The following is an 18,024-nucleotide window of genomic DNA, read 5'->3' as shown; positions in this document are numbered from 1 at the left end:
TGTAAAAGATATTTTTTATATTGATACTTTTACTTAAGTAACAATTGGGAGTACTTTTTCGACCTCTGGCAGAAAGGCACTGGCAGCTTTCTGTTGACAGGAAGCCCCTAACTAACTTACAAGCAGAGTGCTTAGAATGTTGGATCAGAAGATTACAGCAGCAGTTGTACAGTGTGTTGCTAACACAGAGAAATGGTGAACAAGGCAGCAAAACAATATACTGTAGCATTTGGACTTCATTCTCTGCCCTGAGTTCACTTCACACGTCCGTCGCCTAGACAAAAACCTTTTTATAGGTCCTTGAACCGCACGTATATACCGTACCACTGGGTTTGGAATAGCTGTTTTGTTTGAGCCGGTGAATAAATGAATCACAGTAGAGTTTGTTTTCTCAGAAGCCCCACAAACGGCTTCATGCTCCGGTGTCGACAACAATACATTTTCATAATGATTTCCTCGCCGCGGAGCCTCAATCCCCTCCACTACCGTAGATTGTGTGTGTGTGTGTGTGTGTGTGTGTGTGTGTGTGTGTGTGCGTGTGCGCGTGTGTGCGTGTGTGTGTGTGTGGACTCCCGGGGAAACTCAACCATCTGTTTTTTCGGCTCCGTTCTCCTCTGACGACTTTGATTTATACTTAGTTTGTTTCGCACCGGAAATGGCAGATCTACAAGCTCACATGGGTGCTGCAGCGCGCCACGGTGTATGCTTGTCTGTTCCCGTGAAGACACACAATGTCAGTGGTGGAAAGTAACTAAGTAAGTACATGTACTCAAGTCCTGTACACTTTTGAGGTATTTTTTTTACTTTTCTGGAGTATATTAAATGTTTTACTCCAGTACATCTCAGAGACAAATATTGTACTTTTACTCCACTACAATGATTTGAAAACGTTAGTTACTAGTTACTTTGTAGATTTAGATTATTTTTTACAAAACAAACATTAACCACTTCAAACCTATATACTTTGGCCAAATACCTTTTAGATTTTTAATAATAATAACTTGAATTTATATAGCGCCTTTCAGAAACCGCCTTTACAGTACACAAAATGAACAAATTAATTGCCAAAAGCCTGAGTAAATAAGTGTCTCTTCAGTGCGAACTTGAAAGAGTCCGGTATAAGGTGTCTGGCGAATCTCCATTGGGAGAGAGTTCCAGAGGTCAGGGGCTACCACGCTGAAAGCTCTATCGCCAAGGGTCCGCTTGTCACCTATAAGCTATAAGCATTATTTTATATATCTGCTATTTTTTGAATAGCCAAAGAAATCTAAAATGGCACAGATGCGTTCCCGGTCTTAATGGGTTAATTGCAAAGTCAGTTTCTTACGGACACTAAATGAAAAGCAGTTTCTGGATCTCTATGCTTTGGGGGTGGTGAGTCATTTTTTTTTTTTTTTTTTTTTTTTTATAATTTCAACCCTTTTCGAATTATGAACGAATTAGGAGCTTAAAAATGTTCAAAGATTTGCTGCTCCATTCACTTCAATGTTAAAATTCAAACGGAAAAACAATTCACATTGTTTTTTGGTTTAAAACTACTGGTTTTGAGATATATTCAAACAACACATGGCAACGAGGTCACAATGACCTCGTTGACATTGTGAACCCACACCAGAATCTCATCTGTATTAGGAATTTTCTGGGGATCAATCATACTGGAGAAAAATATTCTGTGGCTTGAAAAGGTACCAAAATCGTTCAAAACTCTGGCAGAGGCTACAGACTGCTCTAGAAAACCACTGGCAGGCAATGTGTTAACAAACTTTCAGTTACTACAAAAAGACAAAACTAACGCACAATCACATCCTCCGTCTTTGGTGCTTTGGAGCCAAACTGCAAAAAAAAAAGGCAGAATCATAACAAAAAAAGGAAAGAGGGCTCATAACACTGGTTGCCAGAATAGACTGGGTCTATGAAAACAAGCCCTAAGCGACTATAGGCCACATTAGGGCTTTAAACCTATGCGTCGGATATTTGAAAATTGCAGATAAACAAGCTTGTAGATCTGATATTTTCAAAACAATCTTGAAAAAAAAATCGGCACATCGGCAACGGAACAACGCTTGGACCAGTCTTTTTCAGAGTTAGTGAAACAGGTATACATGTAGACCCCCCCCCCCCCCCCAGCACTGTCAGTTTAACGCTCGATGATGAGAGAGAGAGAGCTATTAAGGCGCGCCTCCCTCGCCTTTTTTTTCTTCTTCGCCAGTTACCATGGTTACAGGGGGCTGGTCTCCTCTCCGCAACAGTGGCGTTGTGTGTGTGTGTGTGTGTGTGTGTGTGTGTGTGTGTGTGTGTGTGTGTGTGTGTGTGTGTGTGTGTGTGTGTGTGTGTGTGTGTGTGTGTGTGTGTGGAGCGTTGTGTGTGAGCAGGTGCATTGTGGGCATTCTGACAGCTGGCTGGCTGGGGGTTCCACTACACTGTGAGGAAGTGACGCCTGTGTGTGTGTGTGTGTGTGTGTGTGTGTGTGTGCGTGTGCGTGCGTGCGTGCGAGAGAGAGTGAGACCCTGAAGCACAGTGATGTCTGTGGCTGCTGTCCGTGCTGCTGAAGTTCCTCTCTTACTGAGTGGGCTGACTAGGTTCTCCCGTGGCTTTGTGGTGTTTGAGAGAATCTCACAAATACTACAGCACTTGTGAGAGTGTGACTGCTCACAGGAAGCAGGCTGTGTGTGTGTGTGTGTGTGTGTGTGTGATAAGTGAAGTGCAAGAACGTTTGTCTGGTGAAGTAAGCAACAGTACGCTCCTGTGTGCGTGTCTGACTGATAGGTTTAACAACCACAGCTCTATACTTAAACATGATCCCAACAGGATGTGAATATCATTGCTGTTGGGCTAGATACTTCATATCTCCATATTGGTAAATGGTAAATGGTGCATTTAGATTGCACTTTAAGCACATATTCTAACCTTTTGTATTTTTTCGTGAATGAACGCCCCTACTTGATCATACTACAGCGTCGCACAAAAAGTAGCAGATCTACAAGCTCGAAACGCGGCGCGAAGCGACGCGTTTCGAGCTTGCAGATCTGCTACTTTTGCTGTTTTTGAATTTGAATCCGGAAAACCGTAACAGTTCTGGACATGCGAGGTTTCCATCCCGACAGAGACAATCGTGTCGGTGTGCGTTTCGGAAATAGTGCTCTCTGGTCGTAGCTAAATTCAGAGCAGTCAGTTTGTGTTACCGTTAAAGAAAACCTGTGCACTGCAGCCCTAATAGATGAACTGACCCATCCCATACTCAGAAGCCAGATTGTCCGGTGCGTTTACTCCCAAACAGCGATGGAAACAACAACGGTTGTAAAGAAGTAATTGCTAAATGTCCTCCTAGACGAGGCTAAACGTGTGCTAAACGAGGCGAGTCAGACGAGCTGATGAACTGCCAGTAAGCTGGTTGTTTATTATGCGGTGATAGGAAGCACTGACGGACACGGAGAGCGCGAAGCGACAACACATTCTACACACTCCGCAAGCACAGGTGTGTTTTTTTACTGACCACCGCCGTCCCCGTCCGTCCACCGCCAGAGCACTCTGAAGACTGAGCAGATTCTCAGAGCGTATGTGTCAGAGAGTACAGAGTAGCCGCTGTGGACGTGCTGCTCGAACACCAACAACACCAACAAAAACAAAAGAGGCTTTGTTCATGTGCCAAAAAGTTGATTAGGGTACATTAACAAAACTCCTTCCTGGCTCTGGGTATTTTACAACAGTGCTTTCCGAAGTCCTTGTTCAGGAGTCCTCCCAGTAGTTTGACATGTATGAGGCTATGAGCTGCCCATGGTGCTGAAGGCTCTACTCAGAACTTTAAATGTTTTTAAAATAATAATAAAAAAGCAATGGTTTTGGACATACAAGGTTTCTATGATATGTCTATCTATCCAGCCTGATCTCACACACGTTAGTATACATTGCACGGACCAAGTGCACGTAAATCCGTGCATAGTCGCCTAGAAAACCCAAAAATCTGTGCATATGTACGCCGAGTCCCACGTTGGGCGTAACCGGTTGCAACCCGGAAGCAGAGCAGTCCCCACAACAAAATGTACGATTCTGTGCTTATCGGTAGCCTACATAACTCAAACGGCGCTGAGTATAGGCTCAGGCGCTGAGTAAGCTTGAGACTGCGCGCCTCCGAAATGGTTTAGTCAATGGGGGAGATGCGAGGCGGCTATGCACGGATTTTCGGGTTTTCCAGTTGTCTATGCACGGACTGACACTCCGTGCAATGTATACTAAGTTGTGTGAGATCGGATTGATCTATCTATGCATGTCTGTCTCCCCAAGGGTAGACCAATCGAATGTCATGTTGCTACAGTGTGTGCATGACGCCCCAGACAGAATCACCTGTAAAGTGGAAAGTGGAACTCATTGAGAGAGAAATATGGATTGTAGTTGAAAGTCTATACATGTACAGTACAGTGAATGTCTTAAGGCCCATGCATGCTACCAACTGAGCTGATCACCTCATCACCTCTTAGGTGATAGGGTGATCACCTAAACGGTGGTTTTGATACTAGGCGCTCATGGTCGTGGTGATGTCCTTTAGGATTGACCCCGCCTCCCTCTGGTTCAGATGCGCCACCCCCGCCCACTCTGAAATCGGTCTTCCGAAAACAGCGGACCCCGGATCCTGGAAACAGGACTCCGGACCCCCAGGGGTTGTTGCGGGGTCCGTCTGGTCCCCGGACCCCTCTTTCAGAACCAATACAGCGAGCCTTTTCAGGAAATGGATCGTCGTTTTTCAGAAACGGCTGAAATAGCAGATCTACAAGCTCACGCTGCTATTTTCGCACTTTACTTTTGTGCAATTCGAAGTTGACATATGCATATACAAGGTTGTCTGCCCTACAGTGACGATATGAAACTGGGAGCTCGTTGAAATGAAAACAGTTTGAGAAAGAATGACGTAAAAGACGCACCCCAACTCCCTCTACCAGCTGTCCCTGTGAAGCACATGGTCCTCTCTCTAACCGCCCTCCCCCCTCCTTTCCCCCCTCTTCATCACTCCATCTGTTCCACCTGGACATAGTTGCTGTCGGGCAGAGACCTCTTATCTCCATATTCTAACTTTTTGTGTTTTTTCGTCAATTAAAGCCCTACTTGATCATACTGCAGCGTACTACAGTATACTGTTTGCACTGTTGACATGGTCAACTTTTCTTCGCATTGCACTGATTGTACTGGTTGCACAGTTTTTTTGTTCTGGCCGTGGGACACTGAGATTACGTTGTAACCTGGTGTTGTTGTTTTTCTGCATAGTGCAGGATAGTTGTACAGTATATACTGCTATTGATGGTGCTTCTTATTGTTTTCGTTACCTTTGTATTGCATGTAGCTTACTGTATCTGACAGTACTTTCCTTACTCTGTATGTGTAACTTTGCAACTCTTAAAGGAGTAGTTCATCCCAAAAATGACTTGTTTTCTATCAATTACACACCCCATGAAGCCTTGAATTCATGGTGATTATTTGTTCTTGTCGCATTCCTAAGCCAATCATTTGATGACCAGCGGAAAGATGCTAAAAGTATCTGGTAGGAGACTCAAAGGAGACTCTTTGTGTCTCCTACCGGAAATATACCTGGTCATCAAATTATTGGCTTAGGAATGCAACAAAAACAAACAAAATCTCCATGAATTCAAGGCTTCATGGGGTGTGTAATTGACAGAAAATAAGTATTTTTTTTTGTGTGAACTATTCCTTCAGTTAACTATTCAGCTGCTGTTGCTGCGTCTGGGCAACTGAAATTCCCCCACGGATTTTGTATACTTTTATTGATGGTGGTTCTTAATGCTATTTATTACCTTTGTATTGCTGTATCCGACAGTACTTTCTCTGTATCTGTAACTCTTAGCTGCTGTCCTGCCTCTGGGCGACCGAAATCCCCCCCCCCCCCCCATGGGATCAATAAAGCAATAAAGCCATCCTTCCATCTCTCTCTCTCTCCTCCTCAGATGTACATCCAGACGGCCACGCTGACCGTGTCGCTCAGCCTGAGCGCCTCGGTGTCTCTGGGGATGCTCTATATGCCCAAGGTCTACGTCATCATCTTCCACCCGGAGCAGAACGTGCCCAAGCGCAAGCGCAGCTTCAAGGCCATCGTCACGGCGGCCACCATGACCAGCAAGCTCTCCCAGCTGGCGTCCGAGCGGCCCAACGGCGAGGTGAAGACGGAGCTGTGCGAGGGCGTGGAGGCCAGCGGTAAGAGTCCACTCTTGCACGCACGCCCCCCTAGTGGTCATCTGATGCATTTGTGTAGAGCAGCTACGATGTATGCCTCAAAAGTTCACACACTTGGGTCAGTGGTGGAAGATTTTTTACTTACCTTTCAACTAGTCACAGAATATTTATCTCCAGTATGATCGAGCCCCCAATAGTAGCTAAACACAGAGGGTTTCACCGTGCTTCCACAAAAAAAAAATATATATCATCGCAACCCCCCGTGCACTTGTTATAGACCGTTGAATATAGCATGTCTCGTCAAAAATGCAAAGTAAAACCAGGGAGGCGAGATACATTCTTTTTTTCGAAATCGATTAACAAGGAAGTGAATGGAAGAGGAAATCTTGGGATCACGTGATCTGCTGGATCTGTGTGTCTGAGTATGAAATGGTCACTCATGTGTCAGCGAACAGCGCCATCTAGTGGAAAAACACCGAAAACCCCAAAACACGCCAAAGGCGTCATTGGCACTGAATGAGTTAATGAAGAAAATAGCAGATCTGCCATGATCAAAGCATGTTGCATCACGATGCGTTGTGAGCTTGTAGATCTGCTATTTTCATATGGATGAAGTATAAAATAGGACTGAATGTATGTTTTGTGATATTAATCTAAATCTACAAAGTAACTTTTTTCAACAAAAAAAAATGTCATGGAGGAAGTACAACATTTGCCTCTGAGAAGTAGTGCAGTAAGTATGCCGTAGAAATGCACCTCAAAATTGTACTTAAGTACAGTACTCGAGTAAATGTACATGGCTACTTTCCACCACTGACTAGGGTTGGGTTACCATAATTTAAACTTTGATATGAAACTAGTATTAAAAAAATATACTCAGTACTTCTTTCCACCACAGCAATTAGAAAAGAAAAAATAGTATGATTCTTCTTGTTTTTATTAGTAACCTGTCCTGTACACAGTGCTGGTACTGAAACAGTCACTGAACAACAACACATAGCAGCACATTAGTAATAATGTTAATTACAAAACTGTGAGTGTTTGCTTGTTCCTTCACTCGTAAACACATTACAGTGTTCTCAGTGGGTTTCTACTGTATATAAGGATACATTAAATGAAATAAAATAATAACACTGCTATATAAATGAAGGATACGTACAACAGCAAGAATATCAGTATGTTTGTACTTTTGGTCATATTTTGTGTTTCTCTTGTTTCTCTTGTAGACGCAATAACACTTAAAGGGATAGTTCACCCCCAAAATGACTTATTTTTCTATCGATTAGTCACCCCATGGAGACTTGAATTCATGGGTATTTTTGTTTTTGTCTTTGTAGCATTCCTAAGCCAATAATTTTATGACCGGCAGCGGTTCCGGTAGGAGACACAAAGAGTCTCCTTTTGTGTCTCCTTCCGGAACCGCTGCCTACCGGTCCGCTGGTCATTAAATTATTGGCTTAGGAATGTGACAAAAACAAAATAAATACCCATGAATTCAAGTCTCCATGGGGTGACTAATCGATATAAAAAGTATTTTTTTGGATGAACTATCCCTTTAACAAACGCCAAGACAGAGATCCACACAGATATTCTACATTTGCACATGGTCCAGTTATCTTGCTTCCGCCTGGTCAATACCAATTAAAGCATTATTACTACTCCGTCACACAACAGCGTAAACATGCCGACTAGAACTGCGACGCATTGTTATCTTTGAGATGATGGCGTTTAAATTGAGCTTAATAATAATAATGGCTTGTTGTTTCGAGACTGGCGGTGGTCGATGAGGTCAAAGTAATAAAGTTGTGTTGGATACACATGTTGTTGTCTAACAACAGCTGTCACTGTGTGCCACAGCACAGCGTGATTCACTTGACGGGTGTCAGTGACATTAATTAAACAGTGCCCAAGCTGACCTGCTACATTAGTCACGGACTGAGATAAACAATAGCTGTTAACATTAGCGTAGCTTTGCCCCGAAAGCAGTGATGGAAGAAGTACTCTGAGTTTTTTACTTAAGTAAAAGTATTCATACCGCAATGTAGAGGTAAAACAAACTTAAAAAATAGTCATAAAAATGTACTTACTGTAAGTAAAAGTACATACAAAAGTATTGGCATCTTAAAGTACCCAAAAGTAAAAGTACTCATTATGCAGAATGTCCCATATCACAAGTTCAATATGTAGCTATAAAAACACTTTTGGAAATAGCTGATCTACAAGCTCATAACGCTTTGCAATGCGGTGTGAACTTGTAGATCGGCTACGTTCAAATGTAGCCAATTAAGTGTGCACTTAATTAAAGGTAGTGCAAGTGATATGTTTTGGTTAAAACTAAAAGTTCTTTGTTAAATAGTCAAAGCTCTATATTCTGATAGTTTGTTGAATAACATGGGTATCTCTGTCTCTCCTGCTGTAAAATCCAATTTCATCTAATCAGTTTATCAGTTTTATTAGCCACAATTGTTTGAACGTTTCAATTTAGCAATTATTTTTGCTTCATCACTTCCAATTACACTTGTTTATCCTGTATCCTGTATGAGTTCTCTCCCCTGATTGGATGAAATTGGTATTATTATGGAAAATATTAATATCCATACAGGATGAAGTGTTGACAATTTATTGAGAAAACATTCTGGCAGAAAAAAAAAAAACAGAAAAAGCCCAGGCCAGGAGCCCTGGGCACCACACAGTGGTGGAAAGTAACATACAAAACAAAACAAGTACATTTTCTCAAGTACTTTACTTTACTGTAGTATTTCCATATACTTTGACTTCTACTCCACCACATCTCAGAGGCAAATATTGTTTTATATTCAGTTACTAGTTACTTTGTAGATTTTGATTATCACAAAAAATGCATTAACCACTTTAGCCTTATATGTACTTCTATCGACAAGCACACAACACGTTGCGATGCGTTGTGAGCATGTATTTGTTTGCTAATAAAGAGTTGTAGAGACACAGAGGAGACCCCTGTGTTACTGAACAAACACTCTATAGCAATGATTACTATCAGAAAATATAGCTATTTAACACTTATTTTAACAAAATGTACAGCACATCCTCCTATAATTTGAGTAACCTCTGTCGTGGTGAAGCTGCTGTCTGTAGTGGTGAAGTTACCCGGTTCTCCTCAGTGGCTGGAGCAAGCAATTGCTCTGATTTTGTACACAGCCATTGACCATTACCATCTGAACTTAACTGTGAAGCCCCTTTTTCAACAAAATAAATAAATAACGAAAACTAAAATTTAAAAAAAAGTTAACTGAAAAAACAAAACAAACTAGAAAAAGTGCTCCTCGGAGCACAGGTCTCCGCCAGGTCAGGTACGTTATTGTGGCCTCCTGGTGGCGCTATAACAGGCCAATGTGAAACGGGTGCCATTTCTTCTTAGGCCTTTCACGGCAATCGGACACTGCATTCATGATTTGAGGCATTTTGTTCCAAAAATGTGTTTTGCTAAATTAGACCTGCTGGTGGCGCTATAACAGGCCAATGTCAAATGGGTGGCATTTCTTCCTCGGCCTAGTGGGAATGTGCGTGTGAAATTTTACGAAAATTTTAAGCTGTGTTCATGATTTGAGGCATTTTGTTCAAAACGGACCAATCCTGTAAACTTTGGAAGCCAACCTTAGCCAATCAGGATGGAATATGGGAAATCGGGCAGATCCGGGTTGATCACATGACTATAGAGATACTGTGTACAAATTTGCATGATGTTTGGATATAATCTGTAGGGGTAATGTAAAAAAAAATGGGTTTTGCACAAATCGGCGTCCTGGTGGCGCTATAACATTCCCATGTGAAAAAAATCAGAATTGGCATCGAGGGAGTGTGTGTGTACAGTTTCGCAGCGAGCGGGCCAACGGTGCCGGAGATTAGCTGGTAACACACGGACAGGACACACACTCACACACACACACACGGACGGACGGACGGGCGGACGGACAGACAGGGGGTAATCGCCATGCCTGGCCTGGCGGAGACAACAAACGATAACTGAAACTGCATTTTGCGTTTACAAAACTACCTAAAACTAACTGAAATTATTGTTAAAATTCCCTTTGTTTTAGTTTTTGTAAATATATTTGTATAAGCATGTTGGGGCTGATGTGAAATCTTGATGCAAAGTTTTACGTAATTATTATTATCACGCAATACTTATTCTGACCCTTCTGAATCCTGCGCCTGGCAAATAAAGTATGAAAAAAACTAAAACTACTAAAACCAAGCAGTTTAAAAAACAAAAAAATAACTAGCAAATCTGGTCTAAAAACTAATCAAAACTAACTGAATTAGAAAAAGAAAAAATCTAAACAAACTAAAACTAAACTATAATGAAAAAAATCCCAAACTATGGTAACCTTGGTGAGAATGAGTGTGTTCCCTCCTGTATTGTCCCCATTGTGCATCATCCGCCTCACGGGCAAAATATTGACAAACAAACAAACACTCCTCCTGTTTCCTCTTCCACTACATTTAGCTCTGGTCTCCCTGTGACTAATCAATCTCATAAATACTTTAACCTTAGTAACGTTGAGGCTCTACATTGTTCTCTCTGCACTTCTATACTTATGTGACTGTTATTGTTGCTGTCGGCAGAAACCTCTCATGAGCTTGTATAGAAACCTATGAGCTTGTATATCTGCTATTTTTGAATAGCCAAATACATCTTAAAATGACACAGATGCCTTTCCCTGTCTTAAAGGAGTAGTTCACCCACAACATTCTTATTTTCTATCAATTACACACCCCATGAGACCTTGAATTCGTGGAGTTTTTTTTTTGTTTGTGTCGCATTCCTAAGCCAATAATTGATGACCGGCGGCATCTTTCCGCCCGTCATCAAATTATTGGCTTAGGAATGTGACAAAAACAAAAAAAATCTCAATGCTTCATGGGGTGTGTAATTGATGATGAATAAGTCATGTTTTGGGTGAACTACTCCTTTAATGGATTAAACAAACTGCCTCGCTGATGGGACGTTTTTTTGTGTATACTGGGGACTTTATGCACTGTCTTGGTGTTGTGTTGTTGTGTGCTATATTGTTGTGTGCTACGGTTATGTGTTTTTCTGTTGGAACAGACTGTGAAGATGAATATCCCTGAGGGGACAATAAAGACAATTAGTAGTGTTGTTAAAGAGTGGACCGAGTACAGAGCCCAAGGACAGGTTCACTAAGTAAAAAGAGGGTGTAAGTGGTTTTTAACTTTGTCTCTGGCTGCTTGTGTTTCTGTGTTTTTTACATCCACTCACTCGTCATGTGCAGCTGCAGAAGAACTCCTTTCCTCTGCCTCCACCAGTGATAGTAATAGTCACGTGGTACAGCCACAGGTCTGGGATCAGTTGGTTTTATCTGCCGCCTTGTTTCATCTGTGCAGCCTTGGGTTGAAAAACTGATTTTAGGGCAGTTTTTTATAGTTTTGTTTTAATAGTTTTTTATAGCTTCGATAATGTAAAACGGAGATCATATTGTTTTAAAGGGATAGTTCACCCCCAAAATGACTTTTTTTCCCTATTATTAGTCACCCCATGGAGACTTGAATTCATGGATATTTTCTTGTTTTTCTCACATTCCTAAGCCAATAATTTGATGACTGGCAGCGGTTCCGGAGTCTCCTACCGGAACCGCTGCCTACCGGTCCGCTGGTCATCAAATTATTGGCTTAGGAAGGCTACAAAAACTAAGAAATATCCATGAATTCAAAAAATTTGGGTCAACTATCCCGTTAAACATGCGCTATCGAAAAGTAGTATCGAAGTATCCCTACTTTTGACAACCCCACAAGGCACACAGATGTGTTTCCAAGCTTTTCAGTATAAATGATAAATACATAAGCAAGTCTCTAGCTGATGATGGTGCTTCTTCCTAACCACTTGAACCCTGTACCGTCCACTTTTTTGACGTAATAGGCGAATATTTGGTGAAAATAGGCCGACATTCGGCAAGCTCAACATTTGTGGTGTTGTGAGAGATTTGGTGTAGTAGTGAAAAAAGACCCAAGTATCACCACCGGTCAACAAAGTATACTGTATAAGGTTGAAGTGGTTACGTCATGAAAACGAACAAAATGGCACATCAGCACATTTGGATGTGACAATAAACGTATTTAACCCATTCAGACCGGGAACACATCTCTTTACTTTTCTGATTTCTTTGGCTATTTAAAAAAGCTTGTAGATCTGCTATTTTTGAAAAATCGTGAAAGTTTGTGCAAATCTTTCAATACATATATATTTTTAAAGCGAACATTTGTAACTCAAATCTTTGCTTCTGGGGGATTCTAAATGTCTTCTAAATTCTACAGTTTTTTTTTAAAAACGTAGGTTTCTATATCAGTGGCTCTCAAACTTTTTCATGTCAAGGACCCCCCAGAATTATATGCATTTGGTCACGGACCCCCATCTCAAAATATTTTGTAATAGGGACCCCCAGAAGCAAAGATTTGAGTTACAATGTTTTCCTTTAAAAATATATATATATATTCAAATATTTGCACAAATTTTCAAAAATAGCACAAAGACATCTAAAATGACAGACATGCGTTCCCGGTCTTAATGGGTTAAAGTTATTTATATATATTGTCAGCCTCATAGCATAATTGCCTAAAACTTTTTGGTCAAATTGACATGTTTGCCTAGCTCTCCTAACACTGCTGCTTCATTGTGCCTTATTGCCTATGTCCTAACTTAGCCAATCAGAATGCTTTGTTACATTCCAAAATTACTTTAATTAGAAAGTCATTTTAAGTCAACTTTTTGACTCAATTGACGCAATGAGAGGACAAAGCAGGATGAATCAGCAGTGTTAGGAGAGTAGAGTTAGGCAGATATAAATAAAGGCAGATAAACATGACTTTCTGCCTAAGTCATCTAGGTGACTTACAGGCAGAAAGTGATTTGTCTTGTTTGTTTTGTCTCTCCTAAAAACCTTAAAAACATGAGGTTAGGCAATGATGCTATGAGTCTAACGATATATTTATCGTTGTTGTCGGGTGGAAAATCGTTCCTTATTTATTAAAAAATACAATTAAAATAGTTAAAATAGACAATCTACAAGCACACAGCGTCTCGCGTCGCGAGGCGTTGTGTGCTTGTAGATCTGCTATTTTCACTGCTTTTGTGTGACACTCTCACGAAAAAGATTTTCTACCCGACAACAGCGATATGTACTGCATATGTAACGCCCCATAGCACTGATAGTATAGATGTGAAAGGCTCTCCTGTGATTGATAGGTGGACGAGACCTGGATTTAACTTACTATGTTTCCGTTTTGTTAAGGAGTCACCTGGGAAACGGATCTGAAATTGTTGACTGCTCAAAATGTAGACTTCAAAGCCCTCTCTCTCTGTCAGCAGAAGTGTGGGAGTTTGTTACAGGCCAGCGTCAGCTTGTTTACTCGTCAAAAATAGTGCTGACTGAACTCCTCTTTATCTAACACATGGCAGAAACCTCTTATCTCTATATTTTGTAACTTTTTTGCTTTTTCGTCAATTAACGCTATAGCGTCACACAAAACATCAAAAGTAGCAGATCCACAAGCTCAAAACGTGTTGTTTCGCGCCGCGTTTCAAGCTTGTAGATCTGCTACTTTTGATGATTTTGAATTTGAATCCTGAAAAGTAACAGATTTGGACATATGAGGTTTCCACCCGACAGAGACGATGGGAAATTGGCTTAGTTCCAAAACATCTTGTGAAAGGCCTGCTGTGTTTACTTAAATCTCAGAAGTCACACGGCGCTGATCACAGGAGTAAGTGTTGGAGCGCTGCCCGTTTAGTAGTAGAACAACCCGTAAGAGGCTCTATTCACAGCAGCCATATTATGAAGACATTAACAGGTGTTACCAATGATACTAATGAAGGCTCTGTTCCATTCTGGTCAAACAGAGTCAGGGTGCTGATATTGTGCATGTTGGCTCACTGGAAACACTCTGTTACACCAGTAATAATAATAATAATAACTTGGATTTATATAGCGCCTTTCAGAAACCCAAGGACGCTTTACAGTACACACAATAAACACATTAATTGCCAAAAGCTTGAGTAAATAAGTGTCTCTTCAGTGCGGACTTGAAGGAGTCCAGTGTTTGCATCTGGCGGATCTCCATTGGGAGAGAGTTCCAGAGGTCAGGGGCTGCCACGCTGAAAGCTCTATCGCCAAGGGTCCGCTTGTTGCTACGAGGGGTGGTGAGAAACCCCAAGTCGGAAGACCTCAGGTCCCGCTCTGGGATGTAATCGTCCAGGAGGTCCGAGAGGTACCCTGGGGCTAGGGCATGGCGGGCTCTCCTCAGGGTCCCTGAGGAGAACACAGCAAAACTGTCACTATAGCATCGCAATCGGTTTAACCATTTTGAACCCTATTTGATACTTCTGCTATTGGAAAATAGCCGATCTACAAGCTCACGACACGTGGCGGTTCGACGCGTTGTGAGCTTGCAAATCGGCTATTTTCAGTGGGTCTACAGTTGGGGTCCAGGGACCCTCATGGGCTTCCAAATGGCCCCTTACAGGTGTGTAACTCTCAGAGTTATGGGGGTCGTGGAAACCACTGTTCTAAACTAAATGGAACAGAGCCTTCATTAGTATCATTGGTAACACCTGTGAAGGAAGTGATAATATGGCTGCTGTGCATAGAGCCTAGTGAGTGAGTTCACTCTGCGGGTTCCCTCGCCAAATGTACTCTTATGCACCTGGTACACAAGATGTAACAATTAAGAAACGTTGAACCTTTTTTTTTTTTTTCACCATTGAGATTTTGATTGACTGTATACCGAAAAATCGGGTCTCTTCTCTCTTCCACGGTTTGTTCAAAGACATAACACCCATTAATTATCCTGGTAAACCATCCCGGTCACATGAATTCACAATGTATGATCATGTGAATTCACGCGACCGGGATGGGTTACCATTCAGGCTACACGTTAATATCTCTACCTTGATTTGTTTTAAAACTGTTTTTATACTGTTTTGATTTGTGATTATTGTATTGAACAAAATGTAACACTTTTATGGTAAGCCTTTGTTTGCTACAGAGATTATTTTCTTAATGCAGTGGTTCTCAAATATTTTCTTGTCTAGGACCCCTCAAATGTATATGTACTGTATTTGGCCACGGACACCCTTATAAGAGAATATTTGATTTTCAAAATGGCTCCAACAGTTAAAAAGAATCCTTGAAAATAGCCGATTTACAAGCTCACAACGCGTCGAACCGCCACGTGTCGTGAGCTTGTAGATCGGCTATTTTCCAATAGCAGAAGTATCAAATGGGGTTCAAAATGGTTAAACCGATTGCGATGCTATAGTGACAGTTTTGCTGTGTTCTCCTCAGGGACCCTTGGGGGACTTTGAAAACCACTGATTTTGTAGTTTTTTTTTTTTTTTTTTTCACTTCAGGCATAATCACTGTACTAATGTACACAGTGATGTAAGCAACACAGCTACAGCTAATCAAATTAACAATGGGTGTGTTTTTAGGTCAAGTTTAGTGTCAATACCGTCTTATCATACGTTAGCCATGCCCTTGGCTCTGGACACACCTAGGAAAACCACACTCATTACTAATTTGTTTGGTGCAGCTGTGTTGCTAACTAGTCTGCCATGTTTTTAATCTGATGTAGCTGGGGTTTCATGCCCCTTTTAAAGGGATAATTCACCCCACAAAATGACTTTTTCTATCGATTATAGTCACCCCATGGAGACTTGAACTCAAGGATATTTTTTTTGTTTTTGTCGCATTCCTAAGCCAATAATTTGGTGTCCGGCAGCGGAGACACAAAAGGTCTCCTTTGTGTCTCCAACCAGAACAGCTGCCTACCGGTCCGCTGGTCATCAAATTATTGGCTTAGGAATGCGACAAAAACTAAAAAATATCCATGAGTTCAAGTGTCCATGGGGATCGATAGAATATATATTTTTTGGGGGTGAACTATCCCTTTAATGTATCCATAGCCCTATGCCAAAAAAAAGAAACGGCAATGGGAACTTCCGGGTTTGCCTTACAAAAAAGGCATAATCCGCGTATAGCAGCACACTATGACCTTTGACTTGTCAGTAAACCTTTGACTTGTAAGGAAACTAAACCTGCTGTCTCTCTCTCTCTCTCTCTCTCTCTCTTCCTCCAGTTCCATCAACCAAAACAACATACGTCAGCTACACAAATCACGCTATTTGAAGGGTGTTGATGACGACGACAAAGCCTCGGAAATGACAAAGGATTTCCCCCGGAGCGCTGCTTTCACACTCACACCACACTCGGAAAAGTGTCGAGAGAGAGAGAGTCGAGACAACCTGAGGAACTAATCCAGCCAAGCACAAAGACATTTGATGATGGTGTCGCTCCGCGTCAACAAACACGGCGCAGCAGGGGGGCGACATACGGATATCGGAGTGGTTCTCTGTTCGTTTTAATTTTAAGGACTCCCCCCCCCATAACTCGGAGAGCGTACAAATGGAACCGAATGGACCCGTACGGGTCCATTGGGTTCCATTTGTACACTCTCAGAGTTAACAGACCTGTAAGGAACTCGCAGGGTCCGCTTCGACCCCCACTTTGAGAACGACTGTACTAAATAAACATGTCTGTGTGTGTGTGTGTGTGTGTGTGTGTGTGTGTGTGTGTGTGTGTGTGTGTGTGTGTGTGTGTGTGTGTGTGTGTGTGTGTGGTTGTTTTTTTTTCTGTTTACAGACACAGATCATGGGCCTGCCACGGACGGACATGACCAATCATGAACTTTTAAAAAGACTGTCGCGCTAGCAAAACCGTCGCGCTAGCAAAACGAGACGCGGAAAATACGAGAGAAAAAAATAAGAATTCAAAAAGAGATACTAAGAAAAAAAAAAAGAGTTTGTTGGGACCAACAATGTTAGATGTTATTCTAATTGTACGTTTAAAAAAAAAAGTAATAATAATGATTTGTGGTTGTGAAAATTAATGAATTCTTCTTGTCTCATGTCATCCGTCTGAAGCTGCATTATGAGATGAGTTTGTCACTGTATCGGCTATAACTGAATGGTATAGCCTTTTTGGTTGTGAAATCTGTAAATGCCATGGTTTAAAAAGCATGCCAATTTTTATACAAATACTTTATTTATAATAAAGGAATGTTTCGCAAGTGTGTGGCATTGATTTATCATCCTTTTTGATTGGTGCCAGCACTCCTACACTTGACCGTGTGTGTGGGTCCGTCCGTCCGTTTGAGCAGGGCCTCAACAGCTGCAGCTGATTGCAACACAAGGATGCAACCAGTTACACTAATTCAAAGGCACCACTCTCTTCACACTGGGTGTGATTTTTTTATTTTAGTAAAAAAAAAGGGTGCAAAAGTCTATTGCACACCTACAAAGGCGACGGGTGCGTAGGAGAAGATCAGGCCTCAGCGTACTGAAAGAAAAACACTCCCGCGCACTGTCTTCAAATGCAATAAAGAAAAGTTTAATGGGAATACAACAACGTTTCAGTCTAACCTTCATCCGGTTATCTTAAGGATCTTAAATTCATCAAGCGGATAGTGGTATCCTCGGTCGACACACCGTGCAAGAGGCTATAACCCCAAAAGATTGAATGCAAAGCGATGCAAATATGTGAGAAACACTGCAGCAGCAGCAGCCCTTCTTGGCATCAAGTAGCATTTTAATAAGACACTACAACCTGCAACTTGAGAGTGGGCCAAGTATAGAGACAACACACAAAAAAAATCACAATCCAGTATGTGCCTTGTTTCAGAACATGGAGGGGGAAAAAACAGTCAGGGGAATCAATATAGGCATTTTAACAGGCTAGGGTAGATCAATAAAGGCAGCGAGTGAAAACTCCTCAAGCATGTAATGAATAGTTCTGC

The 18,024-nt window shown here is 41.6% G+C and overlaps 1 protein-coding gene across 1 annotated transcript in view; it reads left to right on the top strand.

Moving 5' to 3' along the window:
- The window catches only part of grm8b (glutamate receptor, metabotropic 8b), a gene marked incomplete at both ends in the record, with an annotated part of 492,451 nt that extends 476,093 nt beyond the window's left edge, over positions 1-16,358 (top strand). Inside the window, 2 exons of the mRNA XM_084058858.1 lie at positions 5,952-6,198; positions 16,309-16,358. Of these exons, the coding sequence (XP_083914984.1) occupies positions 5,952-6,198; positions 16,309-16,358 (297 nt within the window). The remainder of the gene's footprint in view (positions 1-5,951; positions 6,199-16,308) is intronic.
- Between the last annotated feature and the right edge of the window lie 1,666 nt (positions 16,359-18,024).

The sequence above is a fragment of the Gymnoscopelus microlampas genome (genome assembly GCF_963454915.1).
Source record: "Gymnoscopelus microlampas genome assembly, chromosome: 6".
NCBI lineage: Eukaryota > Metazoa > Chordata > Actinopteri > Myctophiformes > Myctophidae > Gymnoscopelus > Gymnoscopelus microlampas.
Note: the sequence above shows the minus strand (reverse complement) of the source record. Positions and strands in the feature narration are given on the sequence as shown.